Genomic DNA, 17,144 nt, shown 5'->3' with positions numbered 1-17,144 from the left:
TTAATTAAATGGATGAAAGGAATGAACATGGCACTTAGAACATAGAACATAGAACATAGAAATACAGTAAAAAAGTAAGAAATTTAAATAAAAAAATATACCTATTAGGATAGCCTAATGAATTATATAATAATAATAAACCTGGATTTATTTCATGTTCAAAAGAAAATTAGCCTATACGGCTTAAGAATGGCTTCTTTTCCTCAAACATTAAACAAACAAAAAAAATCATTTTTCCTCAATAACAAAATAGACCAATTTTAAATATTTAGCAAAATAAATAAATAATTACAAATAAACGGAATTAAAAATTGTAGACTACGACTACTAATGTAGTCCGTGCAGGAATAGCATGTCCTTCATTGATGAGGGCTTCAGATTAATCCGTCTCTGCGCATTTATGCGACCGCAATTACTGAAAGCCCTCTCCAATGGTGCGCTGGAGGCTGGAATGCAAAGTAGTCTACTTTGCTTAATCTCGGAAACTCTTGATATCGCCTTTTCCACCACTGGATCTCTCGCTATTTCGGAATGGAATTACACGTCGCTGTCCATGGTTTCATCAGCATCCTCCCATTCCGCAAAGTCTATTTTATTTTATTTTAGTCTATTAGAAATAAAGGTTTATTAGTAATTTTATTTTGCTAGATATTTCCACTTTGCGGGAGTCCCGCAAATAACTCTATTTTCCCGCAACCCGCACACAATAATATCTTGCCGCCCGCGTCTGCATTCATCAATCAAATATTGTCCCGCGACGCACTCGGTTGCGCTGGGTCTCTACTTGAGTGTAGTATGCACATGCACCAACGCCTAGAAAAAATAGGCCCTTTTTGCGCTGCGTCATCAGGCCCACTTTGGTCTTAATCCAGCCCTGAAGGCGGTGCATTGCCATTGAGACTTGACTGAGTTCACAGCTGAGCGGACATTTCACTTGCTGGCTTCAGAGTCACATTTGCATATGCTGTACTGCTGGAATTCTGATTGGTTGACAGCAAATTTCAAATATTAAACGGAAAGATAAAATAACGTTATTAACCGGCTAATGTCCATTTCAAATTTTCGAAAATTTTCGATTCTGTTCGGAACTATAAAAAATCATTTCGTTTCTGTTTCTGGATCTGTTCCTGTCAAAATATCGTTCGTTTCCGGTTTTTGTTTTCGTTCCTTGAACCGGTTCAGAGCCCTGCCTACAGCTCAACACAGCCTCACTGAAAATCATCATAACCCTTTCTCTTGATCTTCAGGTGTTGTGTGCAGTGATCTCAGGCCTTCTGCACTTCCTTTTTCTCTCCGGCTTTGTGTGGATGTTCATTGAAGCTGTGCTGCTCTTCATCTGTGTGAAGAACCTATCAAAGATCAGCTCTAAAAAGAGGATGGTGCTTAGCACTGGATTCCTTTGTGTGATTGGATATGTGGTTGCTCTGGTTGTGGTGTGTGTGTCTGTCGGTCTGGTTCCTGAAGGCTACGGCAGCAAAGAGTGAGTGATCTGATAAAATATAGACACAGGCTCTATCAGTGTCAAGCACAAGATTAAAATCTGCAATACTTCACCAGTCAACACCTGAAATTGTGTTTCTGACAAATTAATTCAGTTATATTGATTTTTCTCTAAACAGCTGCTGGATTAAAATCGATAAAGGCTTCATCTGGAGTTTTCTTGGTCCTGTTTGTGTCATACTAGCAGTAAACACATTTATAATTTCTTATGACTTTTATTTATATTAAAAGGAAAACAAGGTGATTAATTGCTCTTCTACTTTGCAGTCAAACACGATTCTCTTCATCAACATTGTCATCAGTCTGAACTCAGCTCTCAAAAGTCTCAATGCTGAAGTTTCACAGATTAAGCAAACCAAGTAACATTATTATTTAATCACTCTATAGAAAATGTACTCAGTTATGAACGTAACCTTGGTTCCCTGACATATGGAACGCGTACTGTGTATGGGGAAATGGTCCTATTTCCTCGATGCTGAAGCCTTTTTCAATAGCGCAGTGCAACTGCACTGCCATTGGTTCAAACTGGCAAACTTTTTGAACCAATGACGGTGCTGCAAGACTTATCTTGGACATCTTGGGGTCCAGGGGACAAATGAGAGGGCCGGAGCCATCAAAACCTTTACAATACTCTTGCTAAGAGGGAACTAAATCTCTGAAGGGTGGCATGATGACGGAGCCTGACAGAGGCTGTCGTATCATACCGAGAGAACCCAGGCATGCAAGGTTGAGATGTCCAGGTTATAGAATCTGACAAAAGTTGACAACGAGGACAAGCCGGCCGCCTCACAGATGTCCCTGACAGAGACACCACTAGACCTGGCCCAGGAAGAGGGCATTCCTCTAGTGGAGTGGGCTTTTACTCCTATGGGGCAATCAAGGCCCATAGAGTGATAGCGTTGACTATCCAACGCGAGAGGCGTTGATTTGAGACTGAAGACCCCATGTTGCTGCCACCAAAGCAGACAAAAAGCTGGTCAGATTGCCGGAACATCTGTGGCCGCTCAATGTAGATCCTCAATGCCCTTACTGAGCCCAAACTCAAGGTATCTCGGGAGGCCCTTTGAGTGCTTTGAGGACAGTGGACAGAGGTGGGTAGAGTACCCAAAAACTGTACTCAAGTAAAAGTAAAAGTACTTCTAGAAATATTTACTCAAGTAAAAGTAAAAGTACTAGTCTTGAATAGTTACTTGAGTAAGAGTAAAAGAGTATCGGATAAAAAATCTACTCAAGTAGTTAGTTACTAGTTACTTTGGGTCATATATACTGAGCCTATTTTTATTTAGATATATAGATAAAATGTATGTAATGTATGTGTGCGTGTATAAATGTATATATTTCATCAGCCTTTACTCCAATTTATGTAATTTATTATAAAACCCTGTCTGTTTACTTAAGTAACAGATATAGGTGTCATGCCATAGCATTTTTTTAATATGACTGACTTTATATTAAATGTGAATTTTACATTGAAAGTTATTGTGATATACATATTGCTACTAATCTTTCATTGTTCAAAAAGAGAGCAAATAACATTTACATTATTAAAGATAATTTTCACTGACAGTCTAGATTTCAATCACTCTCAGAAACTCCCATTAAAATCACTGAAACTGTTAACACTGTGAAATCAATATCTTAATTAAAGATTCGTACACACATCTGCACTTTGTTGTTTCTGCGAGAGAATTCGCCATTTCGCCAGAAAGAGGTATTCAGTCAGCGAGCGAGTGAAGGAAGCACCGGCATTTTAGCGATGACTCATCTGAACGCCTCTGATTGGCCAATGCTTTAATAAGCTCAAAAGAATCATGTGTGATTTGTTATAATGGGCAGCGCTGTATAAACGCATCTATCTCTGGCTCAGCGCCAGCAAGCAATCACAGATCTGAATTTAGCAGCTGATAATATGACTCGCTGAATGTACTTGCACCAGTGAGATTGTATTAAAATTAATAAAATCTTAATCGGCTATTTTTTGTCTTTTGGAAGCTGCATTCAACTTGACTCCCCTCTGTTATAAGCCACACACGTACAACAAACTAATGTCACAGTGGTATCGTGTACTGTAATCGAATGTAGCCCAAGTTATTACCTGTTAAACAGTAGACAGCACACGCGGTGTTCATCTAATAAGGATCTCCATCGCTAGCAAATAATAACCTTTGCAGATTTCAATTCAGTGCAGTTCCAGCCACGTTTTCAACGCTCTTTCTGTTCTTAAACGTTACAACTCCGAGTGAACCACTTCAGACGCTCAGCGCGTGCGGCAGGGAACTGAACGACTCATTCAAACTGATTCATGAACCAATTCACTCGTTTGCCAATTGGTTTGATCAAGCCTTTGAACAGAATTGACTCAAAAGAATGAATCATTCATGAATGGGCATCGCTCATTGCCCAGAGAAAAGTAGACGGCGCGTTTGGAATAAACTGAAGCATTATAACATTTATAATGCCTATAACACAACTGCCTAGAATCTCTCAGGAAACGCACAATGAGGTTGTTTTGACCCACTGATTGGCCAGCAATAGGAGGCTGGAATGCTGCAGTGGCTGCTACGTACACCTTGGGTGTGGAAGGGGTGAGACCGTTGTCCATACGCTGCTGGAGAAATGACAGTTTAGGAGATACATCACACTCAACAGGGTCTTTGTCTCGTGATGAGCACCAGTCAATGAGGAACAACAACTTCTGGTCATAGAGGCATCTCGTAGACGGGGCTCTCAACTGAGCATTGATGTGTAGCACATCCCAGCTGAGGCTTAAAGGCTCCCATCGAGTGACCATAGGTGCAGACCCCAGAGTTCTGGCTGTGGATGGGAGATTGTCCTGTTTGCCTGAGAGAGGAGGTCCCGTCTCAGCGGGATCGGCCATGGGGCTTTCGTGGAAAGCCTGAATAGCTCTGAGGACCAAACTTGGCTCCTCCAGAGTGGGGCCACCAGGAGGATTCTGTGCTTGTCTTACCTGACTCATCTGATGACCTAAGGGATCAGAGTGATCAGAGTAAAAGCGTAAAGAAGGAGGCTGGGCCAGTTGTGGGCCAGCACATCTGTGTCCTTCGAAAAAATAGGTTGGGCAATGAGAGTTGCCTTCTGAGCCGAAAAGGTCGACCTTTGCCTTTCTGAAGATCTCCCAGATTCTGAAAACCATCTGGGGATGGAGCATCCACTCATTTGAGGGGACATTGCTTCGAGATAGCATGTCTGTTCCCAGATTTGTTCTGACAGGCATATGCATTGCCTTGAGCGATCGCAGCCTGGGTAATGCCCATACCAAGAGGCGCTTTGCCAGCGCACAGAGGCGGCTGGACAAAAGGCAGCCTTGGTGATTTATGTAGGACACAACTGTCATGCTATCTGATTGGACTAGGACGAGGCGCCCCTTCAGTATCACCTGAAAGGACAGAAGGCCTCGTTCCACTGCCAGCATCTCGATGCACTTGATGTGGAGATGGCTCTCCTCATGTGACCACGAGCCGAAGGCTGGTCTGCCCTCGCACAAAGTGCCCCAACCCAAGTTGGATGAATCTGTCAAGACTACTTCCTTCTGGAAACTGCCTGAATGTGTACTCCACGACTGAACCATACAGGGTTCATCCATGGTTTCAGGGCTGCCAAACAGGCCTGGTTGACCCTGATGCGAAAGTGGCCATGCCGCCAAGCGTGAGGTGGGACCAGGAGTTTCAGCCAGTATTGCAGAGGCCGCATTTGTAGGAGGCCGAGCTGTTGGGGAAAACTGGGGAGGTAGAATACTCTGGAAGAACTTCAGAGAGAAACAGGCTTTGTTCCTGGCAGAAGGGGTAAACTGCTGAATTACCAGAGCATGTTCTGGTAAGAATATAGCCCTCATACGGACTGAGTTGAAGACTGCACCCAGGAATGTGATACGTTGGCAAAATTGACCCTGGGTCCTAGGCACTTTAAGTGGCTGAGGAGCACAGAACTGTGATGGTCTAGCTTGGTCCACGACTAGGCCAGAATAGATAATTCAAAACACAGATTCCCATCTGCCTCAGAGGGGAAAGCTCCTTATTCATGCTCTTTGTGAAAGTGCGAGGAGCTAGAGACAGCCCAAAGGGACAGACTGTATATTGGTAAGCCACGCCCTCGAACACGAATCTCAAGAATCGTCTGTGATGGGGGGCTATCTGGATGTGAAAGTAAGCATCTTCCAGATCCAGTGAGAAGAACCAGTCCTTTGGGCAAATCTGCATGAGGATCTGTTTCAATGTTAACATCCTGAACTTCCATCTCATGAGGGAGAGGTTCAGGAGTCTGAGGTCTAAGATGGGTGTGAAAATGACATCTTTCTTGAGGATGAGGAAATAATGGCTGTAGAACCCCGATCCGCTTTCTGAGGGGGGAACTATTTCTATGGCTCCCTTCCTTAGCAGAGTCATCACTTTGGCGTGGAGGACCTGAGCGTCATCTGGTTCTACCAAAGTGGCAATCACCCTGCAGAAACGTGGGGGTCTTCGGGCAAACTGCAGTGAGTAGCCGGGTTTTATTATCCCCAAAACCCAAAACACTCCGGAGATGGCCTGCTAGGCCAAGGCTCAAGTGACAAGAGGTTGGATAGTGTCAGATGGCAGATGGCTGATCAGGGGCCTGAACACTGACGAGTGTCAGTCTCTTTTTGAAAATGTGAAATGTTTATTGTGTTCGCCATAGCAATGGCTCTTTGCGTGGGCACAACAACAGTGGGCCCAGGGTGCAGAGCAGGCACTTGGACCTGATGCCTGAAACTGAACAGGGCGGTAGGGAAACTAGGCGAAAGAGCTGTTGGGGTGGTCCGGCCATGGCGGGACTTTGCCCCTTCCTCTTTCTTTCCAAAAGATCATGAAGATTTTGAAGGTGTCGGGTCCAGCACAATCCTTGGCCAGGGGCCCTGAAATCTTGGAGGGTTAGCGCGCTTAGCGGGGCTCGTGGGGAGGTAGAAGGGGCAGGCTTGCTCTGATGCTGAGTCGGCGCAGTACTGGGGCGACTCGAGGCAGAGGCTGAACTGGAGCATTTGGGCAGGAAGTGTTGCATGGCCTGGGGCGACTTCTGTGCTGCAGTGAATCGCTCATTGAATCCCTGAGATGAGCAGCCACAGCCCTTCTCCTGAGAGCCATCGACTAAAGTGAGAGCTGCAGAGGAGGTAGTGCGTAAGCGTGCAGAGTAGGGGGCACGCCACAACTTGTCAGCTTGTCTTGAACTTCGGGTAAAAATGGGGCAGAGTGCTGGTGGGGGGCCTGGCAGTGTCCTGGCAGGTACCACTCATCCAGCCTGCTGCGTGTTGGCACTTCAGGTGTAGCCCACTCTAAATCGAGTTCCTCGACTGCTTTGGAGAGGATGTGGAAAATCATCCCAGCTCTGGCGTCGATGGGTTAAAGTGACGGCATGTGGGCATCCTACCGGCCCAATCCTCCATTTTGGAAGCCTTGAGTGACATGGAGTCATCAAGCAGCTCATCCTCTGATCTGCCAAAAGAGACGAGGTAACTCGATTCTGCCGAGGGACGATGCTCTGGGCGTGAAAAGAGGATGGGTGACGGATCTCTCATAGGAGATGTACGCAGGTGCTGGACCGGCTTGAGCTCACCCAAGTCCGGGTGCTGAGCCCCTCTAACCTGCTGTCTCTTCCTAGCCGGCTTGCGGGAGGAAGAAGACGAGAGGGTGCGAGTGGCGGGACCACTTTCATTAGAAGAAAGCGATCCACGAGCACAGAGGTGAAACTCATGCTCTCACAATAAGAGCGTGGGGTTTGCCCAGGCAAAAGTCGCACTCACCGAGACCGTCATGCAGAGGAGTTCCAAATTTGCCACAGCTGTAGTGGGGCATTAGTGTTAATGCCTCCTCCATGAGAACGATGTTGGAAATGGTCTTTTAGAGTGGTGAAAAACACTGGAAACTGCTCTTTTAGAAGTGCCAGATGGCAGCAGGAGATCGCTGAGAAGCGGCTGGAAGCGGAAAGCGGGTGGTTCGAGAGCAGCACTTGAGAGCGGCAGTCTGCAAGAACGCCGGCGTTGCAGCCATTCGGCGATCTCAGCTGGTCCTCTGCGGTGCCTCTTCGACGGCGAGAGCTCGTTCCAGGTGAAGACATTCAGCAAACGGGATCCAGCGAAGGGAAGTCGTCGTGCAACCCCACCCCAGGTGCAGCCCCGCCTCGATCTGAAGGCTGCAGCCGGGTGTATGGCTTATATAGCCATACGCTCCTCCCATTTTGACGGGCTTTGGCATGCTGCATCACCACAGGCTCGCACAGCTACGCAGTGCCATCATTGGTTAAAAATGATTTCCAGCTTGAACCAAAGGCAGTGCAGTTTCACTGCGCTATTGAAAAAAGGCGTCAGCATTGAGGACAAAAGGAGCTTTTCCCCATACGCAGTATGATTGAAGTATCGAAAGGGAACCACATAGTCAATAAAGACACAATAACACTCATTATTTCTCTGTTTCTCTGCAGGATTATGGTGTTTAAAACACTGGCTCAGTTTGTGGTTCTTGGTTGCCCCTGGATTATGGGTTTCTTCTCTAATAACAGTAAAGTGCTGGAGATCCTCTTTCTGATTTTGAACTCCCAGCAGGGAACCTTCATCTTCCTGATCTACTGTGTCCTCAATAATAAGGTCAGTCACCACTCAGTTTACATGTGTAATTTGGATGTTTTCACTGAGGTCCTGTTCTTATTTTGGTGATCTGTGTCTAAGTGTAAACTGACCAACACAGAGACTTTGGAAAACAATTGTGTGGATGCTCACATTAGCTCTGCATATCCTTGATGACCATGTTAACAATAACATCATGCTCATTGTTGTAGAGATATGTATAGGTAGATTTCTGATTCGACCGCTCTAAGCATGCAGATGCATCCACCATCTAAATAATAGAGGATCTACCTTTACTTATCTATGGTTTTAGCTGTATGAATGGTCATGTGACATGCATTTTCAGCTGTGCATAGTATAGACAGAGATCATTTATGAAATGCAGTGAAAACACCAGTGTAGATGAGGATCATTTTCATTCTAAAATGCTGTTTTAAAACGAAAAGGCACTAGTGCAAACAGGGTCTTAGAGAGGAGTACAACATTTTTGTATGTTAAAAAATTAACATGACCTCATGCTGTGTCAATCATGTTTACACACTGCCTTGCACACTAAGTTCACAGAAATTGGTGGTCTTCTTTTTAATATGTGGCTATAGTATGGCAGGCAAAGCATCAAACTGCGCCACTGACATCCTGAAGTAAACTTCAAATCACCCGTGATAATCCCGCTGCTCCTTAATACCTTCCTCTCTCTCAGGATTAGATGGACCCAATATTTTCTTTTCTTTTTTCTTTTTAAGAAGCGAGAGGACAACAAAATCATCCTCACTGCTAGAAGATTCCATTTATTACTTTTGAATACACATCAGACTTAGCGTGCAAGATTTATGTGCATGAAAACTTTTTAGGATAACGAATACGAAAAAAGAGCATACGAAAATTTTGGAATGTGCAATGTCCTTTACTCTTCCATTTACTTCCTGTAATTGAATGTTCAAATTAATTAAAACTATTCAAACTCCAACTTTAAAGAGCCACACAGATGGGAAATCAAAAATTACCTGTATTACAGTGTATGATGTAGCTGTCCATCAGTGTAAACAATGTGCAAAGTAATTAAACCAAAAAGTACACGATTTATAAAGTTATTGGCTTCTAAAGTAAGGAATCGACTCTGAATCGCTGAAATGAGTCGTTATAGATTTCAAATCTTTTGCCCATCTCTATGTAGGTCACTAGAACACTTTGCATAATAATCTCCGCCTACCGTCTTGGGAGAAACAAAACTCTGACCTGCCCCACCCCCCACACAGACGCTAAGACAAGTTTGTTTTATTTTCAATGCCAAAGAATGAAGATCAGAAGAACCAATGGCTAAAATTCATTTTTACCACAATACCAGAGCAGTACAACAAATCCCTTTTGTTGTGTTCACAACATTTCACTGATAACTGCTTTTCTAATCTCGGTGAGTTCAAGTCGGGATTTTCAAAGCATTTGGCCATAAAAGAGGGTTCATTACCAACTTTATTTGGAACAACAAGCATCTCCGAATCACAACCTTTAAGTATGATTATGAAGTTATGTGTTTGTTTTCTCCTTATCAGTATGTCGCGCTAGCACTATATGTTAACCCTCTGGAGTCGATTAACGCGGTTTTCCCCTGAAAACCCCGAAAAGAACTTAAATTACACTTTCAGTTTTAATCGTACAGGTAATACATCAATCGAATCTGTAAAGGGTCTACTTTTTTTGGATACAGACATAATAACAACAAAACTTTGCGCACTTATAAAATGAAGATAACAAACAAGATGTGCTGTCTGCAGCCTTTGTCTGCTCTGATCTTCATTTACAAATACATCGTTAAAATGAAGTATAACTCCGTGAATACTCAATGAAGAGACATGAGAGAGATATCTATAGAAAGCTTGACATGTCTACTTTAAAACTAAACAAGTGCTGCCGAAAACAGATATTCTGTGATAAAGTAATCCATATGAAAACAACGCGATGTCCGTTTTTCACGTCTCCCTTCATTATATCTAATGTGACCACGCCCCCGCGCTGAACGTGCTATTCAGATTCAAACTGAAGCGCATGGCTTGAATACGCCCACACAGAAGAAAAAGCAGCGAGACTGTTCGAGTTTTTTATTTTACTGTTTGCTTCGCGATGAGAGGAATAAGACATAATTCACCCCAAAAAGATGCTAACCCATTGTTTACCGTGAAGTTGTGTGCGGAACAACCAATCAAAACTGACTATGTCAGTTGACCAATCAGAACACAGTATGCTACCGAAAGGTGGGGTTTAAGGAAACTGAATCTTTTGAACAGCTTCGCGCGAACCGTTTGGGGATCTCTGAGAATTGAGGTAATTTTAAAATGATATTTTGACAAAATGACAATGTTTTTTAACCTTGGACGGATTTAAACCTGTTGTACAGGACTTATAAACAGTGATAGGAAGCTTAGAAGTTTCATCGTACTGGCTCTTTAAAAATTCTAAATTAAAATGAGAATGCCTTTGGTCTCCAAGCTTTTAAAACTACTTCAAAATTTTAGGCTGTTTTCCCTTTTTTTTTTTTTTTTTTTCTTCATTTTGTCCTAATAAGACATTTTATCATCCTGCACAGGTTATTGAAGTAAAGGAAAGCATGAATATTTAAATACTCCTGTTTCTAAAAATGCAGATCTAGTATCTAAAAGCCACCTTTTCTAACCTGTTTATTCCAAACAAACTCTAATCTTGTTCATGACTTTCAGAGGTTAAATTAATATCATGAAGTCACTCAGCTCCTCTCGTCTCATTCTTGTCCAGGTCAGGGAGCAGTACAGAAAGTTCTTCAGATGTCTTTGCTCAAACAACACAGAGGACCACAGCGTCACGTTCAGAGTAATAACCACTGAATAAGTAATAAGTAATAAATTCTGCTCAAGTGCCATTAATATACAGCTGATTTTATGTAACAAAATCTATGTTTTTGTATGCTAAATGTTATAGTCTCAGATCATTTCTGCAAATGAAAGAAAAACATGTTATTCTACATTGTTTTATTTTATAGCTTCTTTATTTATTTATTTTAATTTTTAAAATTATTATTAGGCTATTATTATTATTGGTGGAGGGTAAAAAGCACATTAGTTCAATCCTCAAAACAATCACATTTGAAAACTCCAGAAAACTATTTCATGTGCGCATGATAAAGGGAAATAAATTACATGTATGGAAACATACAGTTGTGTGGGAGCAACAATTTATAACTTCAATTAAACATAGTTACATCTTTGTTTTTTTGAGCTCAAAAAGCTCCAAACTAATGAAAGTTTCTTCTATAAAGGCCCATTTTACAGTAAATTAATATTGTGCTGTAATATATACAGTATAAATAGCAAAATGTATTTTCAGGAATGAGGGACACATGTTGCATTGATATTGTGAATTTACACAATTTAAAACTAAACTATAAAAATAAGAAAATAAACAGCTAATGGCTTCAGTGTAAAATTAATCTGTTACTTAGCTTGAATATTGAACTGAAATGTAAATTGCATTTAGATTTTGTACAGGTCACATTGGTGTTTTTATGTACTATTTGAATGCATTATGTTAGAACACATGATAATAAAACAAAATATTTAAACAATGCTAAAGAGATAGAGATAGTGTGTGAATGTGAATTACTCACAAATGTGTGGCTTTCCTGAAACTCCACTCTTAAAAATAACGGTGCTTCAGTTTGCTGGCCAGTCAAGCACACCAACACCATGGTCATTTAACCAGCTTTTGGTGCTTTTGGAATTGTGGGCAGGTGCCAAATCCTGCTGGAAAATGAAATCAGCATCTTCAAAAAGCTGCTCAGCAGAATGAAGCATGAAGTGCTCCAAAATTTCTTGGTAAACGGGTGCAGTGACTTTGGTTTTCAAAAAACTCAATGAACCAACACCCGTAGATGACATTGCACCCCAAATCATCACAGACTGTGGAAACTTAAACACTGGACTTAAAGTAACTTGGGCTATGAGCTTCTCCGCCCTTCCTCCAGACTCTAGGATCTTGGTTTCCAAATAAAATACAAAACTTGCTCTCATCTGATAAGAGGACTTTGGACCAATGGCAACAGTCCAGTTCTTCTTCTCCTTAGCCCAGGTAAGATGCCTCTGACGTTGTCTGTGGTTCAGGAGTGGCTTAACAAGAGGAATATGACAACTGTAGTCAAATTCCCTGACATGTCTGTGTGTGGTGGCTCTTGATGCCTTGACCCCAGACTCAGTCCATTCCATCTGAAGTTCTCTAAAATTCTTAAATCCAGTTTCCTTGACAATCCTCATAAGGCTGCGGTTCTCTCGGTTGGTTGTGCATCTTTTTCTTCCACACTTTTTCGTTCCACTCAACTTTCTATTAACATGCTTGGATACAGCACTCTGTGAACAGCCAGCTTATTGAAAATTAATGTTTATGACTTACACTACCTGTGAAGGGTGTCAATGACTGTCAGAGACCATTTTGAAGGCTCAGGAAACCTTTGCAGATGTTTTGAGTTGATTAGCGTGTCATCATATTCTAATTTGTTGAGATAGTGAATTGGTGGGTTTTTGTTAAATGTGAGCCAAAATCGTCACAATTAAAAGAACCAAAGACTTAAACTACTTCAGTCTACGTTCATTGAATTTATTTAATACACGAGTTCACAATTTGAGTTCAATTGCTGAAATAAATGAACTTTAACCTCGACATTCTAATTTATTGAGAAGCACCTGTATATAAATGCCATAGCAATGGCCAATCAGAGGTGTTCATATGAGTCACTGCTAAAATGCTGGTGTTTTCTTCACTGGCTCAATGTCTGAATACTTCTCTCTGGTGCATTCCCTCATCAGAAATAACAAAGTGTGAATGTGTGTACGAATCTGTAAGATATTAATTTTAAAGTTTAAACAGCTTCAGTGATTTTAATGGGTGTTTTTGAGAGTGCTTGAATTAGAATGTTAGTAAAAATTTTCTTTGATGTAAGCTAAATGCAGGGGTGGTGCTAGCGCAGTGGATAAGACACATGTCTTTGGTGTGAGAGACCCGGGTTCGAATCCACTGTGAGGCACCAATGTGTCCCTGAGCAAGACACTTAACCCCTAGTTGCTCCAGAGGTGTGCGACCTCTGACATATGTGGCAATTGTAAGTCGCTTTGGATAAAAGCGTCAGCTAAGTGAATAAATGTAATGTAAATGTAAATGTCATTTGCCCTCTTTCTGTACAACGAAAGTGTTATGAATAGTAGCACTACTTGCAATGTTTTATTCACATTAACTTCACATTCACATTGATTCACATTAAATATAACTCAGTCTTAGTAAAAATATGTTATGGCATGACACCCATAATAATGAGTGTATGATGCCCCTGATTATAGCCTAATAAAAATTTGCTATTTAGATCACATGCATTATTTTATTTTCACACTGGCGGTCAAATATATTTGAAATAAATAACACTTTTTATTTATTCATTCATTTATTGAAAGAAGGCTGGATTGATTTATTAATAATATAGTGGTTTTCTATTAAATATATTTTATCAACATACTGTAATTGATATTCAAAATGGTAAGCCCTTTTTTGTTTACATTTCGTATATCTGGATTTGCCTTGTATATCTTTGTTTTGGTTTCTCCTTTTAAATGACAAATATATGCTATTGATTTCTGCTGATCATTTAATTAATCTGATGAAGGCACAAAACGCAGATGTTAGTTTACAGTTGGCTGTAGTATGAGCGGTGTATCGGATTTTGATGCTGCTAGTTCTTTGTCAGTTTGGTGTGTCCCAGCCTTAAAGTCGATACAAGAAATTAGAAGCAAGAAAATCCCTCAGAGCTCTTTACTGAATTACTAGTAGTTTTAACAATTGTTAATCTATGTTTAATTTACACAATGAAGGCAATTCTATTTTACATTTGACTATTTGGTTTCTGTAGCAGGACACCTACTCACTTGAAAAAAAAAAAAAAAACATTATAATATTATTAAGCTATGGCCCTTGCTAGAGCCCAAGAAGGAAATTAACATTTATAAAAATTTTCAGTTAACCCCGAGATGGTATTCATCTCATATTTTCTGCTTATATACAGAATGTGTTGCATCCAGAATTGATTGGATGGAAATCACTTTGATCATAATAGCTTACAATTGATTAAAATACTCAAAATATAATTAATAAATTATATTATTTTAACACAAAGAGATGTCAAATATTTAAACTACCAAATCACACATTGAATAAGTCTCAGAATCTCAAATCTATTGTAAACACTGTCATACTGTAACATGATGTATATTCAGGATTTTTTTTTTTTTACCTTATAGCATTTATACTAGTTTTTGTAAATCCTCTGAAGTCTATCTACAGTCGCTTCAGCGACGATAATGCTCCCAGTGCGAATCCTTCTCCTGCAAGAATAAAATTACAACTGGATGCATGAACTGCATTAAATGCAGTGGGAAATGTTCAGTGCCAGATATCACATCCATTGTATTTCTGGTAGGTGAATAGAATTTTTAACATTTAAGATTGGCTGGCTATAAGAAAATTGATGGCTTTTTGTTTTATTTTTAGTTTGACTCAAAAACTGTGCAGTACTACAGTTGATTTTACAGTACTGGATTGCACACTAACAGAAATGCTTAAAAAAAAGACACACAGTGATGTTGTACTTCCTTTGTTGTTCTTAAACAAGACTGAATGATGTTACAGGACTAAATACAGGAACTTTAAGATCATAGAAACACAACTTCAGTCACATGTTTTCAATGTACTTTTGTATTCACCCTATTTTAAGTCAGTATAGCATCAGAAACTGATGGTAAAACAAAGTTGCTTTCACTGATGCTAGATTAATTTCTCCTCTTTCCCATTAACACCAGAAGCAGAGTTCAGTGCTGCATTTCCAGCAGCTACTACTCCTGCCATTACAGCTTCTGATAGCGCTGCTCCTTGCAAAGCAGAGGCCAGAGCTGCAGATCCTGCAACTGCTGCTCCTGAGATAAAAGCTGAACTTAATGCCCCTCCGCTAACTACAACTGCTGCTCCTGCACCCACTACCACACCGGTTCCCAGTAAGACTGCATCTTTAGCTTTTTTCAGCAGATGCCTTCTTTCCTCTTCTGACTTATTTCTCTCTTCTTCTTCTCTCCTCCTCTTGTCTTCTTCCTCTATTTTCCTCTGAGCTTCCTCGTACATCTCATTTGTGTAATGCTCTCCTCCGTTCTCCATCACCATTCTGTCTATCTTCTCTAGTAGCTCAGTGACCTGGGAGTGATTTTCTTCAGCTGTGTTAATAAAAACATGACAACCTCCTTTACATTGTTCAACTAGATTTCTAATCTGTTTGTCTTTGCTCAGAAACTCTTCAATGGATGTTTTTAACTGATCTCCTCTAGTGAACAGAATGATGGTGTAACGTGCGGCGTCTTCACCAAAGTTCTCCTGAATCCATCTCACTGTGTTTTTCTCCTCCTCTGTGAATCTCACGTCCAGTCTGATGACCAGCAGAAACGCATGAGGACCAGGGACAGACATACACATCTCACCAGTTCATGCTTCAGTTGTTCTTCACTGATTGTCGTATTAAACAGTCCTGGAGTTCTCAGTCACAGATTCAGAACATAATTCTTCTTTAAACACTTTTCGTTCAAGGATGGTGTTTCCTGTTGCGCTCTTTCCAGCTCCAGTTTTCCCCACCATCACGATCCTGAGATCTGTGCACTCACCAGGTTTTATGTGGCTGTTCTGTGTGGACTCTGTAAGAGAACATACAAGAAACAAGTTACAATACTATTTCATTTAATTTTCAAGAAATACATCATGATGTTTTGAAAAAGCTATAAATTCTCACCTGGTTTGGATGTGTTTCTGTCTCTGTCACTGTCAGTTGCTCCTTCTAGTCCCATTTTCTTTTTCTGCTCATTTTCCAGCATTCTGATTATGTTGCCTTTTCTTCTTCGTTCATCTTTTCTTGTGAAACAGTGCATCTGTCATATAGTTGAGTTCTCACAGGGGAAATAAAACCTTTCTTTTCAGTAACATGTATTGTGCTCTTTTCCTTTACACTGTGTGTGTGAATCAGCTCCTTGTTTTCTTTTTTGCATCTTATTGGATATCTTAAGAAAATGTAAATGTCATAATGCTGACCATCATTCCATTTGACGAGTTCATCAATTTTTGTGATGTGAGTTGGAATAATGTCATTTTTACTGTTGATTGCATAATACTTTCCTCTGCAGTGACGGACAAGGTTCTTAAACTTTTTACTTTTAATTAAGAGATTCCATTGTCTAGTTGCCATTTTTTCTCTTCTAACAAAAAGCACCATGGAGAACTTTAAAGCTTGAGCTCTGAAGTTCTCCTGAATTTGCTCCACAATGTTCCTCTGCTCCTCTCTGAAGGTGTCCAGGTGGATGACGAGCAGGTACATGTGAGGACCAGGATAACAGAGGAACATACTCCTCATCTTTCCACTCTGCAGCTCTTCATCAGTCAGCTGAGTGTTGAAGAATCCTGGAGTGTCGACGATGGAGATGTTTCTGTCTTCTACTCTTCCGGTCTGTTTCTCACTCTCTCTGGTTCCACTCTCTTTAAACGCCTCTCGACCCAGTATTGCATTTGCTGTTGAACTCTTTCCAGCTCCAGAGACTCCCAACAGCACATCCCCAGATCGCGTGAATCTCCTTTGAGGCCTACATATTTTTATTTTTGATCTGTTTTTGAATAGCATTACATTTACATGATTTAAAGTGAGGGAAAATAAAATACATCTTTACAGTGTTTAAATTTTTACGTTTCTTAACGTTTGTTTTATTTATCAGTATTTAAATTATTTCTGAAATTAATAGTAGAATGTGTCTTATAAACCGATGCAACTTATGTGTTTTTTCCTTAACTGGTGCAACTTAGCCCTATATTGTGCTGTATTATTAAAAAAAAATATTATTAAAAAAATTGTGCACCATTTAAAAAATAAATAAATAAAACAATCATATTATGTTCATTATACTCCCAACCACAATAATTTTAAGCCTTAAAATCTGTTGTAATTCTGAGGGTGTCCTTAAAA

At 40.7% G+C, this 17,144-nt stretch overlaps 1 protein-coding gene and 1 pseudogene across 5 annotated transcripts in view; one reads left to right on the top strand and one right to left on the bottom strand.

Moving 5' to 3' along the window:
- The window catches only part of LOC132144102 (adhesion G protein-coupled receptor E3-like), a 150,580-nt gene extending 139,048 nt beyond the window's left edge, over positions 1 to 11,532 (top strand). For 3 of the 5 annotated variants that reach the window (XM_059554853.1, XM_059554851.1, XM_059554850.1), the window contains 5 exons: positions 1,248 to 1,480; positions 1,620 to 1,686; positions 1,768 to 1,859; positions 7,951 to 8,113; positions 10,859 to 11,532. In XM_059554853.1, coding sequence (XP_059410836.1) covers positions 1,248 to 1,480; positions 1,620 to 1,686; positions 1,768 to 1,859; positions 7,951 to 8,113; positions 10,859 to 10,951 — 648 coding nt within the window. In that variant the 3' untranslated portion in view covers positions 10,952 to 11,532. The remainder of the gene's footprint in view (positions 1 to 1,247; positions 1,481 to 1,619; positions 1,687 to 1,767; positions 1,860 to 7,950; positions 8,114 to 10,858) is intronic. The other 2 variants (XM_059554852.1, XM_059554854.1) reach the window with 2 other exon arrangements.
- Positions 11,533 to 14,920: 3,388 nt separating this feature from the next.
- LOC132143252 (GTPase IMAP family member 8-like) lies at positions 14,921 to 16,805 on the bottom strand (annotated as a pseudogene).
- Positions 16,806 to 17,144: the final 339 nt, after the last annotated feature.

Source organism: Carassius carassius, chromosome 7 (assembly GCF_963082965.1).
Source record: "Carassius carassius chromosome 7, fCarCar2.1, whole genome shotgun sequence".
In the NCBI taxonomy this organism is placed as follows: Eukaryota; Metazoa; Chordata; class Actinopteri; order Cypriniformes; family Cyprinidae; genus Carassius; species Carassius carassius.
This window is presented reverse-complemented; position numbering and strand designations above follow the sequence as displayed.